Source organism: Aulonocara sp. 'chitande type north' Nkhata Bay, linkage group LG6, assembly GCF_057382095.1.
Source record: "Aulonocara sp. 'chitande type north' Nkhata Bay isolate Kocher_YH1m ecotype deep benthic linkage group LG6, A_spYH_male_GT1.1, whole genome shotgun sequence".
Classification (NCBI taxonomy): Eukaryota; Metazoa; Chordata; class Actinopteri; order Cichliformes; family Cichlidae; genus Aulonocara; species Aulonocara sp. 'chitande type north' Nkhata Bay.
This window is the reverse complement of record NC_141349.1, coordinates 11,816,499-11,833,441: the sequence shown is the minus strand read 5'-3', so window position 1 is coordinate 11,833,441 and position 16,943 is coordinate 11,816,499. Positions and strand designations below refer to the sequence as shown.

The 16,943-nt window shown below is 41.4% G+C and overlaps 2 protein-coding genes across 2 annotated transcripts in view; both read left to right on the top strand.

Moving 5' to 3' along the window:
• Positions 1-6,930: 6,930 nt before the first annotated feature.
• Positions 6,931-15,193, top strand: LOC147327319 (uncharacterized). Its single transcript, XM_086294947.1, has 11 exons — positions 6,931-7,107; positions 7,328-7,386; positions 8,210-8,419; positions 8,523-8,634; positions 8,752-8,842; positions 9,491-9,578; positions 9,674-9,804; positions 9,921-10,125; positions 12,324-12,408; positions 12,522-12,594; positions 13,424-15,193. The coding sequence occupies exons 3-11, from the start codon at positions 8,329-8,331 to the stop codon at positions 14,402-14,404; spliced, it is 1,857 nt and encodes a 618-aa protein (XP_086151073.1). The 5' UTR covers positions 6,931-7,107; positions 7,328-7,386; positions 8,210-8,328; the 3' UTR covers positions 14,405-15,193.
• A 29-nt stretch (positions 15,194-15,222) lies between these two features.
• The window catches only part of LOC147327317 (uncharacterized), a 35,937-nt gene continuing 34,216 nt past the window's right edge, over positions 15,223-16,943 (top strand). Inside the window, exon 1 of the mRNA XM_086294946.1 lies at positions 15,223-15,698. The gene's annotated coding sequence lies outside the window, so the exon portion shown is untranslated. The remainder of the gene's footprint in view (positions 15,699-16,943) is intronic.

The following is a 16,943-nucleotide window of genomic DNA, read 5'->3' as shown; positions in this document are numbered from 1 at the left end:
TCTGTTATTATGGTACATTGACAAAAACATATACTTTTATTCACAGGATAAAACAGGTTTTTGTATCACTAATTGTCCAGTACGATTACAGCATACAATATTATTGTCACTGCTACATTTCTGTGATGGGTACCAGAAATTATTTCCACTACTGACTAATTACCGTTGAGCTCAAAGGTCCTATTAATAAACGGTTAAGGAATGTGTATTTATGACGACGATTTGTGAGACTGGTAAACTTATGATAGGTACGATGGTCTTTCGTTCTACACGGTGCGTTTCAAGGTCCTGCACCCATCCGTCGGTAAACTGTACCTGGGCTTGTTGCAGTGACCTGAAGTTACTAAACTTCATGAGTGTGTGCACTCACTCCAAGAACCGTATAATTATAAATATGCATATAAATATGCTACGATGAGATAGCTGACTTCATCTAACTAGCAAATGTTGTCCAGGCTACGTTGGTGATACAGTTTTTTTTAATATGTATGATATTTTTGTCATGCGATTTTAAAGCTGGTCCTACAACCGCATCCAAGAATAACATGCAGCTTATCTCAGAACTGTCGGTGAAAATTATTCTTGGAGCTAGGTTTAATTGAGCTGCATTTTATAGAGGTGCAATTTCACAATTTGTGTATATTTTCTAAGTTCACTATTTTGTCATGTGTTGAGAAAAACACAGATTTTAAAATTACATGGTCTAATATTTACATTTAGCATATAACTGCAACATGCTTTTTTTCGGGGGGTTTTAAAGACTCGAAAGGACTTGAAATTCAAAGTTTAAGACTTGTGACTTGACTCGGACTTTTACACCAGTGACTTGAGACTCGACTCGGACTTGCCTGACATTACTTGAGACTTCACTTGAGACTTGAGGATAAAGACTTGAGACTTACTTGAGACTTGCAAAACAATGACTTGGTCCCACCTCTGGTGCACCTAAACGCGTAGTGAGGGTGTGCTGGGAACGTCTAGCAGAGGTCCCAGTCCGCGAGATCTTCAACGCACACCTCCGGCAGAGCTTCAACAGCATTCCGAGGGAGACTGGGGACATTGAGTCCGAATGGACCATGTTCAGCGTCTCCATTGCCGAAGCTGCTGCATTGAGCTGCGGCCACAAGGTGGTGGGTGCCTGCCGTGGTGGTAATCCCCGAACCAAATGGTGGACACCAGAGGTGAAGGGAGCCACCAGGCTGAAGAAGGAGTCCTATCGGGCTTGGTTAGCCTGTGGGACTCCGGAGGCAGCCGACAGGTATCGACAGGCCAAGCGGAATGTGGCTCGGGCAGTGGCTGAAGCAAAAACTCGGGTGTGGGAGGAGTTCGGAGAGGCCATGGAAAAAGACTTTCGGACTGCCTCGAAGAGATTCTGGCAAACCGTCAGACGTCTCAGGAGGGGAAAGCGGTGCTCTACCTGCACTGTGTATAGTGCTGGCGGAGCGCTGCTGACGTCGACTGAGAAAATTGTCAGGCGGTGGAAGGAATACTTCGAGGACCTCCTTAATCCCACTGACACGTCTTCCGAGGAGGAAGCAGAGTCTGGGGATGAGGGGAATGACCCGCCAATTTCCGGGGGCGAGGTCACTGAGGCAGTTAAACAACTCCTTGGTGGCAGAGCCCCTGGTGTTGATGAGGTCCGCCCCGAGTTCCTGAAGGCTCTGGACGTTGTAGGGCTGTCCTGGTTGACACGCCTCTGCAATGTTGCATGGAGATCAGGGGCAGTACCTGTGGACTGGCAGACCGGGGTGGTGGTCCCCATCTTTAAGAAGGGGGACCGGAGGGTGTGTTCCATGAGTGGCTCATGATCAAAGTAGCCATTCATTTTACTTGAATCCTTGCTTATGTCCCTCCATCTATTTTCTCACCACGTTAATGTCACCTTCCTGTTTCTCTTCTTCACTCTCTCCTGAGGACTTCAGTCCCTCTTCGTGCACTTCTTCACAGCTGGTCCTAGCAACACCAGCCTCCTGTGACTGCAAAGCCTTGTTATTAGTTGTTGCTGGTATTACTGGTGATGGTTCAGCAGCAGAAGCCTTGACAGCTAATGATTTTTTGCTCCACATTTTCACCATTTCTTATACAATACACTTTGTTCTACAAGGTGCATGAGCGCACAATAGTTGGTTGGACAATACAACATAAGTAATGAAAATGTACGAGTGGATTGCTATCAGTGCTTGAAGGGCCCACATAATGATATTTTACGCTGCTGTCCCTATTTCCACAGGGTTTCCTCGGTGGATGGATTCTTGCGCTTGAGTTGGCTAAGATATAATCCCAGATGCACTTCCTTACGCAACCCTCTAAAGTTTCCTGGTGGCCCACTGGGTAATTGCTAATAATTAAGCAACTGACAGTAACGTATGTGCCAGCCAGGTTGCAAATAAGTATCTAATCCAATAGTAATTTTTAGTAGAAATTAGTAATGAATGAGGTAAGAGATCTCAAGGTTCTCCCAGCAAGAAGACATATTTCCCACGGACTCTTTAAAAATCGCCTTAATAAAACAGAACTTATTATTTAAGTTTGAAAAGTCAAGAAAAAACAAAGACATGAAATTAAGGTTTATGTGGCTGTTTTAAGTGTTTAAGCGCTAGTTTTGAAATCATACTACTTTCACTTCACTTCTTTCACAGTCGTAGTGAAACATTTTTAACACATAAAGAGTTTCACTTTTACAAGTCTACAAGGTGCTGTTCTACCTGCCGTTGGTGGCTGGCATGTTAAGTAACTTGATAAAGAGTACAAAGGGAATTGAAAAACTTACATACTCATAGTGGCTATTGTGGTGTTTTACAGTTCCTAATATGACATGTCAAAATATGTGACCAATCATTTCGCCAAGTGTGGCGGAGCGTGGCTGTAGGGTAGGCAAAAGCACCCGCAGGGCATCTGCAATCATGCCTCGCCGGGTTAAAAGACTGAACTGGGTTCTGTCATGTCGTTGTTGTTGTGGATATGTGTGGCTGGCAGCTGGGGAGCAGCAGCCGTGTAAGTGTGTGAGTAGCCATCGAGTGAAATAAAATAAAATGTTCCAGTATACAGAATCATGGTCGCATTATGCCTCATTCCTGCTACACCCAGTTTCTACCATCAGTAAAAGCATCCACATTGTGTTGCTTCTGTGTTCTTTTCTTTGAACTCTCTTCCATACGTCACACTAGATATGATAGACATAAAGATGTGCTACATAGGGCAATGGTAAAGCCTGAATTACCTTACGACATGGAAATGACAGAACGCTGAACACACCCGGACTGGTAGGTTCTTACTGATATTTAATTTTTATTTTATTACATTTTAGTTTAATAGAGAGGCAGTCTAAGAGCAAAGTGCTCTATTGGGATGAAACAGAGGTCTTTAAGATAAGCTGGAGCTTGATTCTTAATGACCTTATACATGAGGAGAATAATTTTAAATTATATTCTAGATTTAACAGGGAGGCAATGAAGAGAAGCAATGTGGAAAAAATATGCTCTCTCCTTCACTGTTGGTGTTCCCGTTGCAGGATTTTGTATCCACTGAAGGCTTTTTAGGAAGTTGTTAAGACAACCTGATAATAATGAATTATAAGTAATTATTATTAAAAGTGTTGATTGTAATTTCACCTCTGCACATCACCATAGAGGATTTTAAATCAGACAATCAATATGTGCTTGGAGTGCAGACTTTCAGCTTTATTTCAAAATTCAAAGCAAAAGTTTTGTATCTGTTTATTATCTGATATTAAAAACATTTCTATACATCACCCAATGCTGTGTGTCCTCCACTGAGATGCTCTGCTAGGTCTTTACTGTTTGTGGGTCTCTTTGTCTTCAGTTTTATCTTCAGTAACTTAAAAGCATGCTGTATGCAGTCCTTGGAGAATATCCTTTCTTTATTTGAGAAACTCTTGGGTTGTTATGCTTTTGCACCCATTATCTATTTGCATTATGAAGTGCTGGCCAGCCAATTCTGCAGCATTTGGCTGATTCTGAGCTGAGAGTATAAACCTGTACACTTCAGAATTTGTCCTTGCTATATCTATCAGCAGTGGCATCTTCACAGTGGCCCTGACCTCATGAGCTGTATCTTCCCTTCTGCATACGTTTGTCTCGTCATCCTTCTGGTACAAGTCCATCTTGGTTTCTCCTAGAGTCGTCTTCTCCTTCTTTCAGCTGTTTGGTTTAGAAATCATTACAGTGGATCATTGGCCTCCATTTCACCCTGCCCCGAGCACCCAGACTGTCTGGATGTTAGGACTCTTTTCTTCCTGTCTTCTTGTTTTTCTGCCTTGCAGCTCCATCTTCAACATCCACTCTCAAATATCCCTCCTCTGCACGTATGCAAACCATCTCAGCCTAACCTCACTAACGTTGTCTCATCCACCTTCACTATCTCCACTCCTTGCACATGTCTCTCTCTCATTCACATGCATTTATTCTGTTTTGCTTCTACTGACTTGCAGTCCTCTGTCTGACATCTGTAGAGCTGTTTTTCAGCAGAAGACTCACTGCTCCTCACTGATAAGCTTTCCCATAACTTCATGGTATGGATCATCAGCTTTATCCTTCTGTAGTCTGTAGTACTAATCATCTGCACTTACTGATTCACTAACTCTCCTCCATCCGTCCTCCTCTCTCTCTCATCTTAATGAGCTACTTCACCTTGTGTGCTGGTCAGAAATTACTCTAACTTGAACACAGCGGTGACCTGATGGGTCTTTATCCAAACTGTGCTCAAAGTCAAGGCCGCATTTGTTGTTTTATGGCAAATTCTGATCTGGCCTTCTTATTCCTGAGTGTAACCAGCTGTTTGCATCTTGTTGTAAGCTGTGACAAAGTGGATGAGCAGTTGTAATGCTCTCCATTTGTCCCAGATGTGTTGACCTTTTTTTTTTGCACATTATGCACATTATTCTGTCTGTGTATTTATTTGCTATGATTTTCTATTTGTCAAAGTAACATTGCTGCACTAACTATCCCGGGTTTGTTTGTGTAAGCATTCTGTTGCTGGCAAATCAAGCATTCTGCAAATTAAGGCAAATAGTCAGATACATGTTTCTTTACATTTTATTATGTTACAGATTAAGTTGTTTGTTCATACTTACTTTGTTCTTTCGTTTCAGTCTTCATGTAAGTCAGGTTTGGGGAAAGACCCGCCTAGCATTTCCTCGTTTTAAAGTGCTGATGATGTCACACATGACAGGTTTTGTTAAGTTTCATGTAGGATGGGGTTCACTGTAAATAAATTGCTCACCTCTGGAAACCTGAAATGTCTGCTAAGTCTGCTTCCCTACCACCTTCCCTAACGTTTGAGTTAAGGAAGGTGACTACCCACATGAACTCTGCATTTACATGCATGAAGGCATCTATTGAATGTCTTTGACAGTGGTACCTCTTTAAATGTTGCACTTTAGTTTAGTTTTTCTGCATTCCTTTTTTCTTTTTTTAAAGAATCGACCACTACTACTATAACTACTTATATATCTACTACTTGATTTGGGTACTCCTGCTTTTCAGCTTTTCCTATCTCTCTCTGATTGATTCATTTTGCTTTGACATCTTAATGATGGCCTCCTTCACTTGCATCAGCGTCTTTCATCATTTGAAGAGTTCCAGTGAATAGCTACCTAATGCAGTTTCTGGCGAGTACTCAAAGTGATTATTATGTAATATTATCAGTAATTTTTGTAATGCATCCCAGAATTAGTTTTTGTATTGAATGCTAGTATGGCTGATAATAGATCCTTTACCACCTGTTTGAAGCTGTGGCCCCAGATGCCCCTCAACCACTCATGTAAAGAAAAAACAGAATAAGAAAGGAAGGAAGGAAAACAGACTTTCTGGGTAGTGAATGACTTTTTTTTTTTTGCATTAGTGGAAAAAATTTTGATTTCTCTGAAGAGAAGAGGGTTTGGATGTGGTTTGAGCTTTTAGTGTGTATTTGTGGTTTTCTTGCTTCTGAGGCAAAAAGAAAGCAATAAGAGAGTGTCACCTCTTAGTAAGGGGAAGTCCAAAAGTCAGAAAACTTAACATAAATAAAGAGAACATATGCTTCACACCTCTTTCAAAATGAAGAGAATGAGTTAGAACATAAAGATCCATTAAAATAAAAGTAATGGTCTATTAGCATGACTTACTAAGACACTGCTGGGCTAATGAAATCCAAATCCAAAACAAAAAGGCCACCAGAAACACCGGAGCTCACAAAATAGTTCAAAGCAAAAAGTCCAAAGGCACTGAAGCCCAGGAAACAGTTCACAAAACAGCTTAGGGGGGCCATCTGGAGGGTGACTGTACAGGGGTCCAAAACAGTGCAGTTCACGGGGCTGGCCGCGTGGAAGATGTCAGCAGTGACTGAGTAGGTCTGGAGGCCGTCCGTCATGGCAAAGACCCTTAACTGACGGCCTAGAAAGTGGCCGGCAATGGTGTGGTGGTGGACCTGGATGAGCAGGCCGTGCTGGATGTGGACAAAAACGAGCAGGACCAACAGGCCGCGCCTGACCCCTAAGACCTTCCAGCGGAGACAGATGGCTGGACGGGCCCCTCGGACCCCCCAGAAGAGACAGATAGCTGCACAGATTCCTTTGAGTCCCCAGCAGAGCTGGAGTATCTAATGTGACGTGATATTTATTATGTGAATGAGAATCTAAACCATGCTGTTTAAACTTAATATGTTTGTATTGAGCACTATGAAAAGAAACGTTTGTTTGAAAAGTGTTCTTGCAAAGATAAAATGCTTAAAGTCAGTTAATGCATAATGTGAAGACATTAGGTGAGGATGTGGGTGTTTGTGGGGCAGCTTGCTCTTGGCTGCAAAACCACAAAAAGCACAAATCCACACAAACACACAGTTTAAATGTCAGTGTGGTCCACATGCAAAGGGAGCTACTACTAATAAGAAGTGCAGTGTGTGTGTGTGTGTGTGTGTGTGTGTGTGTGTGTGTGTGTGTGTGTGTGTGTGTGTGTGGTCAGAAATACAACAGGGTGGGGGAACTGACAGGCTGTACTAAAGTCAAGGAAGATTCAAAAAATGAAGCAACAACCCAGAACAGCCAGTTTCCACCTGATGCTGCATGCTTGAAGTTATCAGCTCAGAGTTATACAGACAGGTGCACTGCAGGTACTGTTATATACAACCGTTTATAAGTTGAAGAATCAGATTAGATGAAACTAAAGGGTTACAAGGCTTCAAGTGAAACACTCAGAAGCTCAAATGTTCGTCAGAAGAGCTCTGTGGGTTGTGATCAAAAGACTTTTCACACTTTTTTTGTCTTGTCAGTTTAGTTGGTTACGTTTGATACGTAAACAAAGTAACACCCTCATGTGATGCTCTTTGACAGGATATCAGGTGAAATTAAGTCAGCAGTTGGAAGCAGATCAGTTGCAGCTCAGCCAGCAGGTAAGTGTCACTGACTGAAGTCTTTTAATGGACAGCACGTGTGCTTTAATGTACAGCTATTATTATTTTTATAAGAGAAATGTATTATTACAATTACAATATTAAAAATGTTTTACTGAATGTTGTTCAGTTTAAGATTCAGTGCAAATTTCTTTTGTGTAAGAAAACATCCAGGAGATCAGGTTGTTGTTATTTATGTATCAGTTTTATTTGATTTGACATGGTGGAGCAGATCAAACCAAGTGAACACAAACTGAGCAGCCAACAGTTTGTGAGGCTGTGGTAGAGACGCATGTCTGAAAGAAAAGACCACAAATGCAACAGCAATGGAAACATTAATTCTTGAAGCGCTTCATGTAAATTATGATTTCAATTCAATTTCATTTTATGTAGATGTCTCCAAACCACAATAACAGTTGCTGAACAGCACTTTGTATTATATAGTAAAGTGACTTGTCCAGGGTGCACCTTACCCCTCGACCCGTGCCAGCTGAGATAGACTCTAGCTTTCATCGCTGCGATGCTAGATCGGATAAGTAGAAGAAAATGGATGAAAGTAAATTAAAACACAGTAAGTTTAAGTGCTCCTTAGTATACACAGTAGGAGTCTGGATTACATCATCACTGCTTTTAGTTTTACAAACTGAGGCAGGATCTGAAACACTTGTGTGTCTGTTGTTCCTTCCTCTGTTTATATTGTGTTTATCTGTAGCCAGCTGTTTTTCTTCTATGTGGGTTGATGTCTGACTGTTTGGAGAAATAAAACTGTGTCGTCTCTAATCATGTTGCTAACATGGTAACATTTTATTTGCATCCTTTGCAGGATGAGAAGAATCAGAAGGCAGTCAGTCAATACCTAAAGCAACTACAGTCCTTCAAGTCTTCCAGTCACAGTCACAGTCACCATCCCAGCAGCCTCTAAGAAAGAAAACTGTCGACTTAATGGAGAGAAATAAGAAAAGACTTTCCCTGTTTATTCTGCTGCCTCTGCTGTTGCTCTGCAGAAGTGATGAGTGTCCCAGGCTTCCAGAGAGTTAGTCTTTATTCCTCTTTATTCATGTTTAACTGATTTTAAGATCTGTTGTTTAACATATTTACTCATTTTCATTTAATCTCTCCTGTTTTAATTCTCACAGATCTCACTTGCTACACTGACTACAATAGAAACATCACATGTTTGTGGAACAGCAGATACGTGTCTGATGACACTGCATGCACCATACATGCTCACTATAAATCTCGCTACATGTAAGGACCTCAGTCACAAAGAGAAAAGCTCAACACATAAAACTCACATAACAGAAATCATAGATGTCATCAGTAACGCCATCTGCAGGAAAATCAAATTAATATTCCTCTTCTCAGTTCTTACAGCGCTTCCTGTGACCTAAAGTCTGTTGACGTCTCCAGACCAGCGCTAAAGAAGTGCTCCCTGATCTTTGAAAAGAAAAGCACTGTGAGTGTGTAAAGAAATCAAATTATTTCTGAGCCCCCGAGATAAAATCATATATCCTATATCTCAGTTTGTATTTTAATTAGAAGTGAGATCTAATATTCTACGGAAAGCCTCGGGGCAGTCACTGACTCCTTCCAAATAGTTTTTTTATCCGGTCAATGTCAGAGATTATGTTTTCTGAAAATCCTGTGCATATGATGAGAGGGAAATCAGCTTGCATGTTTAAATTCGTACTATAAGCGCAGTTGCTAAGAGGTTGGTTTACTTTTCCCTGTTGTGTATTTGAAACTAAGGTGAAGTTTTTATGGCTTCTGTACAGACATGGAGCAGTATCAGTAATGTCATTCTCAGCAAGAAAGCTCAAAAAATGTATAACACTCCTTTCAAATGTACCCAGTAATCTCATTAACTATTTTTACTAGATCTTCTGCTTGATGTACTCAGGTCATTCTCTGTCTAAAAGAAGCTTCATCTCTTCTCTCTTTATGCTGCTCTTTGTTTTTACCAAGTCTATTATCTGATTGGATATTTGTGACTCCAATTGTTTTACTTTAAATCAAATTTGAAGTTTGCCAAACAAAAGACTTCTATATTGTTCTCACTCAATGTTTTCTAACAGTAAATATTTTTCAAACATTTTTTTTCCAGTTTCAGTTTTTCCATGAGTTGTCCCTTAATCTGAGCTGCAACCAAATGAAGCAGAGTGTAATCACTTCCTTCAAGCCATCCTGTCACAGTGAGTGTAATCTACAGTATAAATACTGGCTCTTTGTGATTTACAGTGCGAGCTATTCATGGTGACCTAAAACAACTGTGTGTGTGATCTTGCAGTAAAGGTGAATCCTCCTGCAGAGCCAAAAGTCAACTTCACGTCTGTTTCCTGGTTGTCCCAAGTCCCCGAACATGTAATCAGGTTATACAGAAGTGAATTGCAGTGGAAGAAGCAGGATCAGTCATGGAGAGTAAGTTTAGATTTTATGACACAATGTGAACACGTTTAAGTATAAAGTTGAGATCATGAAAGTTCACATGTGAAACAAGATTCGTTCTCAACCCCACACTGGTTTCTGTGTGTCAGGATCCTGCTGTGCACAAAAAAGTTGGCATTCAGTGTGAGCAGGAGTGCAAGGCAGAGCTGGAGCCAGATTTGCTGATACAAGGCGAGAGGTACAAGGCACGAGTTCGTGTGCGGTCTATTTTTCGGCACCGCGAGGGAGCCTGGAGTGACTGGAGCCCCACTGCATCATGGGAGTCACCAGTAGGGAAAATAAAACCACCACCAGGTACATTTATCTCAACATGTTTTGTTTAACATAACATACCAATGTCAAAATCTTTCCAATTCATTTATGCTGGGTGGCTGTAGCTCAGGTGGCAGAGCAGGTCAGCCACTAATCAGAAGGTCGGTGGTTTGATCCCAGGCTGCATCCTGGCTGCATGCCAAATATCCTTGGGCAAGATACTAACCCCATGTTTGCCTACTGGTGGTGGTCAGAGGGCCCGGTGGCGCCAGTGTCCAGCAGCCTCGCCTCTGTCAGTGCGCCCCAGGGTGGCTGTGGCTACAATGTAGCTGCCATCACCAGTGTGTGAATGACTGAATGTAGTGTGAAGCGCTTTGGAGTCCTTAGGGACTAGAAAAGCGCTATACAAATGCAGGCCATTTACCATATGCTGAGCATGATTACTGCAGTATGGAATAATTATGTATATGGGAAAATATTTGAAGTGTGTTGGTGTATAATACACAGCATAGAGGGGAAGAAGCCATTGTGAAAAATGTCCAATGCTGTATGTGGCAGGAGTTTGGTCCCTGGCTCAGCTGCAGGGTAGACGTGGTGCAGTGAGCTCAGGGGGCAGTACTGGGATGCAGGTGAGCCACAGATGGTGCCGATTGACTGATGACGGTGTCTCTTTTTGTTTCTCTATATCAAGTGCCGGTGTCCTGCAGGTTTTAGACACAGCTGATTCAAATGGCTAAATTACCTCCTCAACATGTCTTGAACTTCTCCAGAGGCCTGGGAATGAACTAATTATTAGATTCAGGTGTGTTGACACAGGGTGATATCTAAAACCTGCAGGACACCGGCAGTCGAGGCCTGTAGTTGCCCACCCCTGCTCTATATAGTGAAGGCAGATTTGAGTGGGGAGGAAGGAGAAATGAACTGGAACAGACTGTTTGCGTTGAGCACACAATAGTCAATAAAAAGCAATAATAGTGAGCACATTTACTGTGTGTGTCGTGTACGTTTACACTGTAATTTAACTTGCAACCTTCAACATACAAGGGAGAGGTGAGAGAGAGGGCTGGCTCTCCATTCAAGGTCAATAGGACTTTGTCACCAGAAAAAGTGAAATATTTCATAAACAAAGAAATAGTAGCCGGTTGTTATGAGGTAAGAGTGATCTGTCTACAACAATCAGAGTGAGACTTGTTAGCCACCAAAGAAGAAGAAAAATGGCAGACAACAATAACACATACTACCAATAAAATATCAACCAGTTACAACTGCATTAATTCTCAGATTCAAAAGCATCAATGTCCACATCTGGACTGTTTCCTTGAGTTGATGAAAGTGTTTAGTTTCCATTTGGTAGTTTTTCATGGGAACATAAAATATGCAGTCCATATGGGGAACCAGTGCAAGGCCTTGAATGGGCTAAAAAACAAAAGAGACTTATCATAGAGGTCCTACAACAATTAGAGCAGCGGTCTCCAACCTTTTTTGCGCCACGGACCGGTTTATGCCCGACAATATTTTCACGGACCGGCCTTTAAGGTGTCGCGGATAAATGCAACAAAATAAAACTAGTACCAGTACCGAAAAAAAAGAAGATTTATTCATAACACACGTGAAAAGACCCAGGAAAACCGAGTTAACGATAAAAACGATAACAAAATAACGCTGAAAACTGATAAAAACCATGAAAACCATACATTTCACACCTGAGCCTCAACTCTCGCGGCCCGCTACCAAACGACTCACGGACCGGTACCGGTCCGAGGCCCGGGGGTTGGAAACCGCTGACTTAGAGGGTTGTCACATCAACAACTCAGCAGCTAAACAAATCGGTCACATGACCCCAGCCCAACATGGCGTACTTTCACTTAGTGAAGACAGACAGAAGAAAGACCCAGAAGCAAACAGCAACTGAAGGAGGCTGCAGTAAAGGGAAGAAATGGCATTTTGAAGGTTTCTGACTTCAGACAGTCACATACAAAAGATTTGCACTCAAGGATTAGTAATAATAATTAAATGAAGGGCATAACTGAAAATGTCTGTATTTTTATATTCCATGCACTTCATGCAAAATTCATCCTTAGTCTCTTGAATAATAAATCACACTCACATCTTGATTTCTATTTAAATTCACTGTATCGGCTGCAGAAGCAAACTTGTCTGTGTCTCATGGACTTGGCTGTATGACCCAGTTTTCTCATGTTTCTGAGCCACTGTGTCCTGATCTGTCCCGTATTTTTCAGGTAATACGTTTGTTGTTCCTGTAACGATAGTCGGTGTGGTGGTGTTGCTGGCAGGCCTGCTCTTAAGCACTCACAAAACCACCCGGTACGTGAGCACAGACACAAGTTTCTATGGCAAATAATATTATTAGAATTTCTTCTAATTTGATTTACTTAAGTTATTTTCTGACAACTCTGGTTTATTTTTTATTTTTTTAGGGTTTACATAGTAAAGAAAATCAAAGGTCCACCCATACCAGACCCAGGAAAATCCTTCCTGCGAGAAATCCAGGTACAAACCGCAGATATTTCCTCTGTTATAACAAGTTATTATTACATGTTATTATTCCATGCATTAGATAATACTGTGGCCACTTCAGGGCAGTAAACATAGTATTTATGAAATACTGTGGTGAATTTGTTTGCAGGAAATCAAATTATTATCATATATTCAAAGCTGTGTTTTAGCCAATAGTTTTAGTGCAATAGTGACTCTTCTTTAGTGTAGGGTTAAGAGTAGAGTGCATCATCACAGTGTTAAAATAAAATGCTGGATAAGTTCATGGGAAGTCTATTATACAATGATTTAATTTTCGTTCAGTACAGTTTTATTCATGCAGCACCATTTAACAACAACAGTCACCTCACAGTATTTTCTCTGTTAACCTGTTGCCTGCTGGGAACAAGGCTCACTGTATAACCACAGAGGTGGACTGCATCAGGGTCTAATTTTCATGTCTAAACATATTCATTAAAAAAAAAAAACCTCTGCAAAGTAGCAGGGAGCTACAGAAAGTTTAAGGAGTCCAAAAGCAAATAAACAAAATAAGCTCAGTGCAAGTTAAAAAGCAGACGGACACAACATGTACCATAAAAAGACAGAGCATTGCAGATAGCTGTGAACTCTGTGGGAGGTGGAACCAGACAGACAAAGTGACTCACTAATCCAGCCACAGACTTATGACCTTTATGATCCAAACAACTCAAATTCAGTAAAGTTTGAGTGAAGCACCCCAAACAGCTGATGCTTTCCTATTTAATCCCATTAAAGTGCAGATTGATAATTTTATATATTTCAAATCTTTCTAATCTCTTCTGTTCTGTGACTTTCTCTCCTCCAGAGTGGGTTCTCCAGTGAATACTTTCACTCCTTCTTGAAACCAGTGGAAATGATCACTGTAGAATTAATCTCACCTGTGGATGCTGCTGTGGCCTACAAGCCAGATGAGAAGATGGTGTTGAACAAAGGCAGCTATGACTCCACCAGCTCCAGCTTCACTAACCCAAGTTACTCTGAGCTTTGTAGCCCTCCTCCTATTTCCTCACTCACTGCTGGGAATCTGAAGCCCTGTGCGGTTGACACGCCTTATGGTCCTGTTGGTACTCGGGGTGAAGGAAAAAGCGCAGAACAGGAAAGTGATGAAGCGAGAGAGAAAGAAAAGGAGACGTTAATGTTGCTGCTCAAAGGCAGCAGTAACAGTGAGCCAGTGCAGGTGATTTCAGACTACGAGAAAACTGAGAGGCTCGACAATGATCGATTTAGGCTCCAGAGTCTAGATTCAGGCATGTGCAGTTGTGCAGAGGTCAGTGAAGAGAGCATGGAGGCAGATAGCATCAATATGACTGATAGCCATGATGAAGAACCTGAGGGTGAGGAAGAGAAGGAGGGAGGGAATGAACAAAAGGCAGATTTTCAGAGGCTGTTTGGAAGCAGCGGAGGTGTGTTTGGCAAGTCTATCCAGGTTTGTTCTGATTATGAGCGAGTGGAGAAACAGCAGGCTGACAGCCCGGAGCTTCCCAGCTTGGATTCAGGTGTTAGCAGTGGGGGAGAGGAGCAGCTGAGTCAGGGTGAGGGCATGGAGGATGTTGATAAGTCCACTGAATCTACACGCTTCCTGTTTCCGCCTCATCCTTCCAGTGCTTTACCATGCTCCCTGCTCTCTTTTCCACAACTGCCTCTGAACTTGCCTGGGCCACAACTGAGTCCAGCTTTGCAGCTCCAGCCAGGTCACATGACACAGGGGTTTGCTCTGATGTCAACAGGCAGGTCGGTGGAGCCCTCTGGTGATGGATATATGCCAGTGAAACAGGAGGAGGGCTGAGAACAGACAGCAGGCTCAACTAGCAGGACAACATAGCATGTAGCACATGGAGGAGTCATCACAGTCACTCAGTTCTCAGGAAAATGTGACATCACATAATTCTTTATCCACTTCACGTTTTTCAGCAACGTTAAAAGTATTTTCTTTTATTTTCATAGTTATGCAAAATTATGTTTCATATATCAGAACTGTTCACTATAACCTTGCTTTTAAAAGTGAATTGTTACATCAGATATTTCTACTGTTAAAAAAGAAATGCATTATCTAATGAAAAACTAAACTGAAATTAATAATAATGTGGTTATAATAATAAAAGTTTTTGCATTTTTATTGTATTTTTAGAGATCATCTAAATGGCATGTAGCTTATTATACTGAAACAAATGTTGGTGAAGGAATGTAAGTTCCAGATAGGTGAGATAGTTGTGTTATCTGTATAGTGTGTGAACTGATGTCATTTAGAGGGTATCATGATAATCACATATTAACTATAATCAGGATATTTGAAAATCAAATGCCTAGATATAGACTGGTATAGATATGTCTTGTGAAAAATTTGATATTGTGCCAGCCCCAAGGACAACAGCAGAATAATAACAGAGCTGTGTCTGTCGCCATCATCTGTCCCGTGTCAAATAAATATTAACATTTCTAACTTACATTTGAACGGCAGCTAACATAAAGTTTACTTCATAACATTACTGATCTATATAAGAGTTTGCATTTGTTTTTTGTTTTTAAGAATTTTACTATTTTTTTAAATAAATATACATACTCAACATCTTTAACACAAAGTTCTTCCTGTGTTTTCTCTGGGTTTAGAAAGGGTGGCCATGCCCACTCTGATCGATGTCGGGAGACCCGCCTCTTCCTTGTCCCTGTCGTTTAGGGTTGTGGGGGCGAGGGGACAAGGCTCCACGCTGACACTGGCACATATGCACATATGATGAATCTTGGGGATCCGAGGATTGACCAGCGTCACTGCTGCCGCTGTTTTTTGCGGCAGTCATGTCGGTACGCGGTTCCGTCGCTCTGACGTCTGTTTGAGAAGAAGTGATGAAAGATTTAATTTTTTCTTGGAGAAGAAAATGTGAAATGTATACGAACCCTTTCAACAAACATACTTGAGATTAAATATTTTATTCACAGCAGTAGTTTTAAACAATTCCTTCCATGTTTAATAAGACACCAACTCCCACAACACTCCCAAAACAGGACGTAAATACGGTGACATCATCAGCTGGTTTCTGACGTGCCATTTTGAAGCCTCACTACTTTCAAGCAACCGGATGAGGGTAAATACAGCGTTATATTTTCTGAGTGTTGCGGTTTAAATTGTGTACATGAACCTGTCGTGTCAAAATGCTCCAACTAGCGAACTGTTAAAGAGGACATAAAAAGCGTAAGCACCTGTCGGCTTCTATATTACCAGACGTGTCATTGTCAGTGTGAATGGATAGTTCGTTAACCAGAGTGCTTTAGTGCATGGACAGCCTGCAGAGTGCAGCCGCACTGAACTCTTACGCTCGTGTTTGTGTGTTTGTTGCGCCAAGGAGTAAATAAAATAACTTATTTCAAAGTTATATACAACTCAAAGTGCCTTTGCGTCTAAGTGAAATGTTGGCGGCATTTCTGAGGTGATTAATGTCGTGGGCAACATCACCATAACGGAGATGTCTTAACTTTGATGAAGATACACGGGAGCGCACGGCTCGGGGGAGGAAGGGGAGGGGGGGGGGACTTAGTACTATGGAAAAATCTGAAAGATTGTGGATTTTCCACTGACACCAACTCAAAGATGTGTGTTGAAGCCAAAATCTGCAGGTGGAATTGTCACTGCACCCCAATGATTAATCAAACGATTCACAGAATCCATGGAAAATTTTACTGATGATAAAGTACAGGATGCTTCAATGCATTATTTTTGGAAAATGTTAAACTGTGGATCCAACAATAGGTAGCACTGTCAAGAGTGAAGTGTTTAGCTGAAAGATACATCTCCAGAGAAGTAGTGGAGCTCTACAGGATGAAATTAGGAGGGTGAGTACAAGAGTGGACAGAACATCGTCAAGTCAGCTGACAGCTCCGCAAAATGTCTTTCCTACAGCAGCAAACAGGATTCAAGAAGTGACGGTAAGATTTCAAGATCTGTGGTCAGAGTAGGAAAACAAGCCAGTAGGACTCTGAGTGAAGCAAACTGTGCATTTGAAGTCATGGAGCTTGTGACCAATTCACTCATTCAAGATAAAATGTGACCTGACTCTCCCTTAGTTAAAGGAAATATTGAAAACACATCAAAAAAACTCATGACTTTGAATAACTCATTGTGTTTGCATTGTGATAGCTCTGAGGAAGGGATCAGTGCAGCACTGCCCAAGAGACAGTGAGGAAAGCTATCCATCACTGTTCATGGGTCCAGAACTGCACCAAAATATAATTCTCCATTCCTGAAAGTTAGAGCTTTTAGCAGTGAGGGAGGCAATTTATTAAAGATTTTGAGAACATATCTATTATGGTCTCTACTATTTATACAGTCAATA

Excerpts from the sequence above, each read along its gene's own strand:
- LOC147327319 (XM_086294947.1), top strand. The coding sequence starts at position 8,329 with ATGGAGAGAAATAAGAAAAGACTTTCCCTGTTTATTCTGCTGCCTCTG. Across the intron at positions 10,126-12,323 it reads GAAAATAAAACCACCACCAG|GTAATACGTTTGTTGTTCCT; the intron begins GTACATTTATCT and ends CGTATTTTTCAG. Across the intron at positions 12,409-12,521 it reads AGCACTCACAAAACCACCCG|GGTTTACATAGTAAAGAAAA; the intron begins GTACGTGAGCAC and ends TTATTTTTTTAG.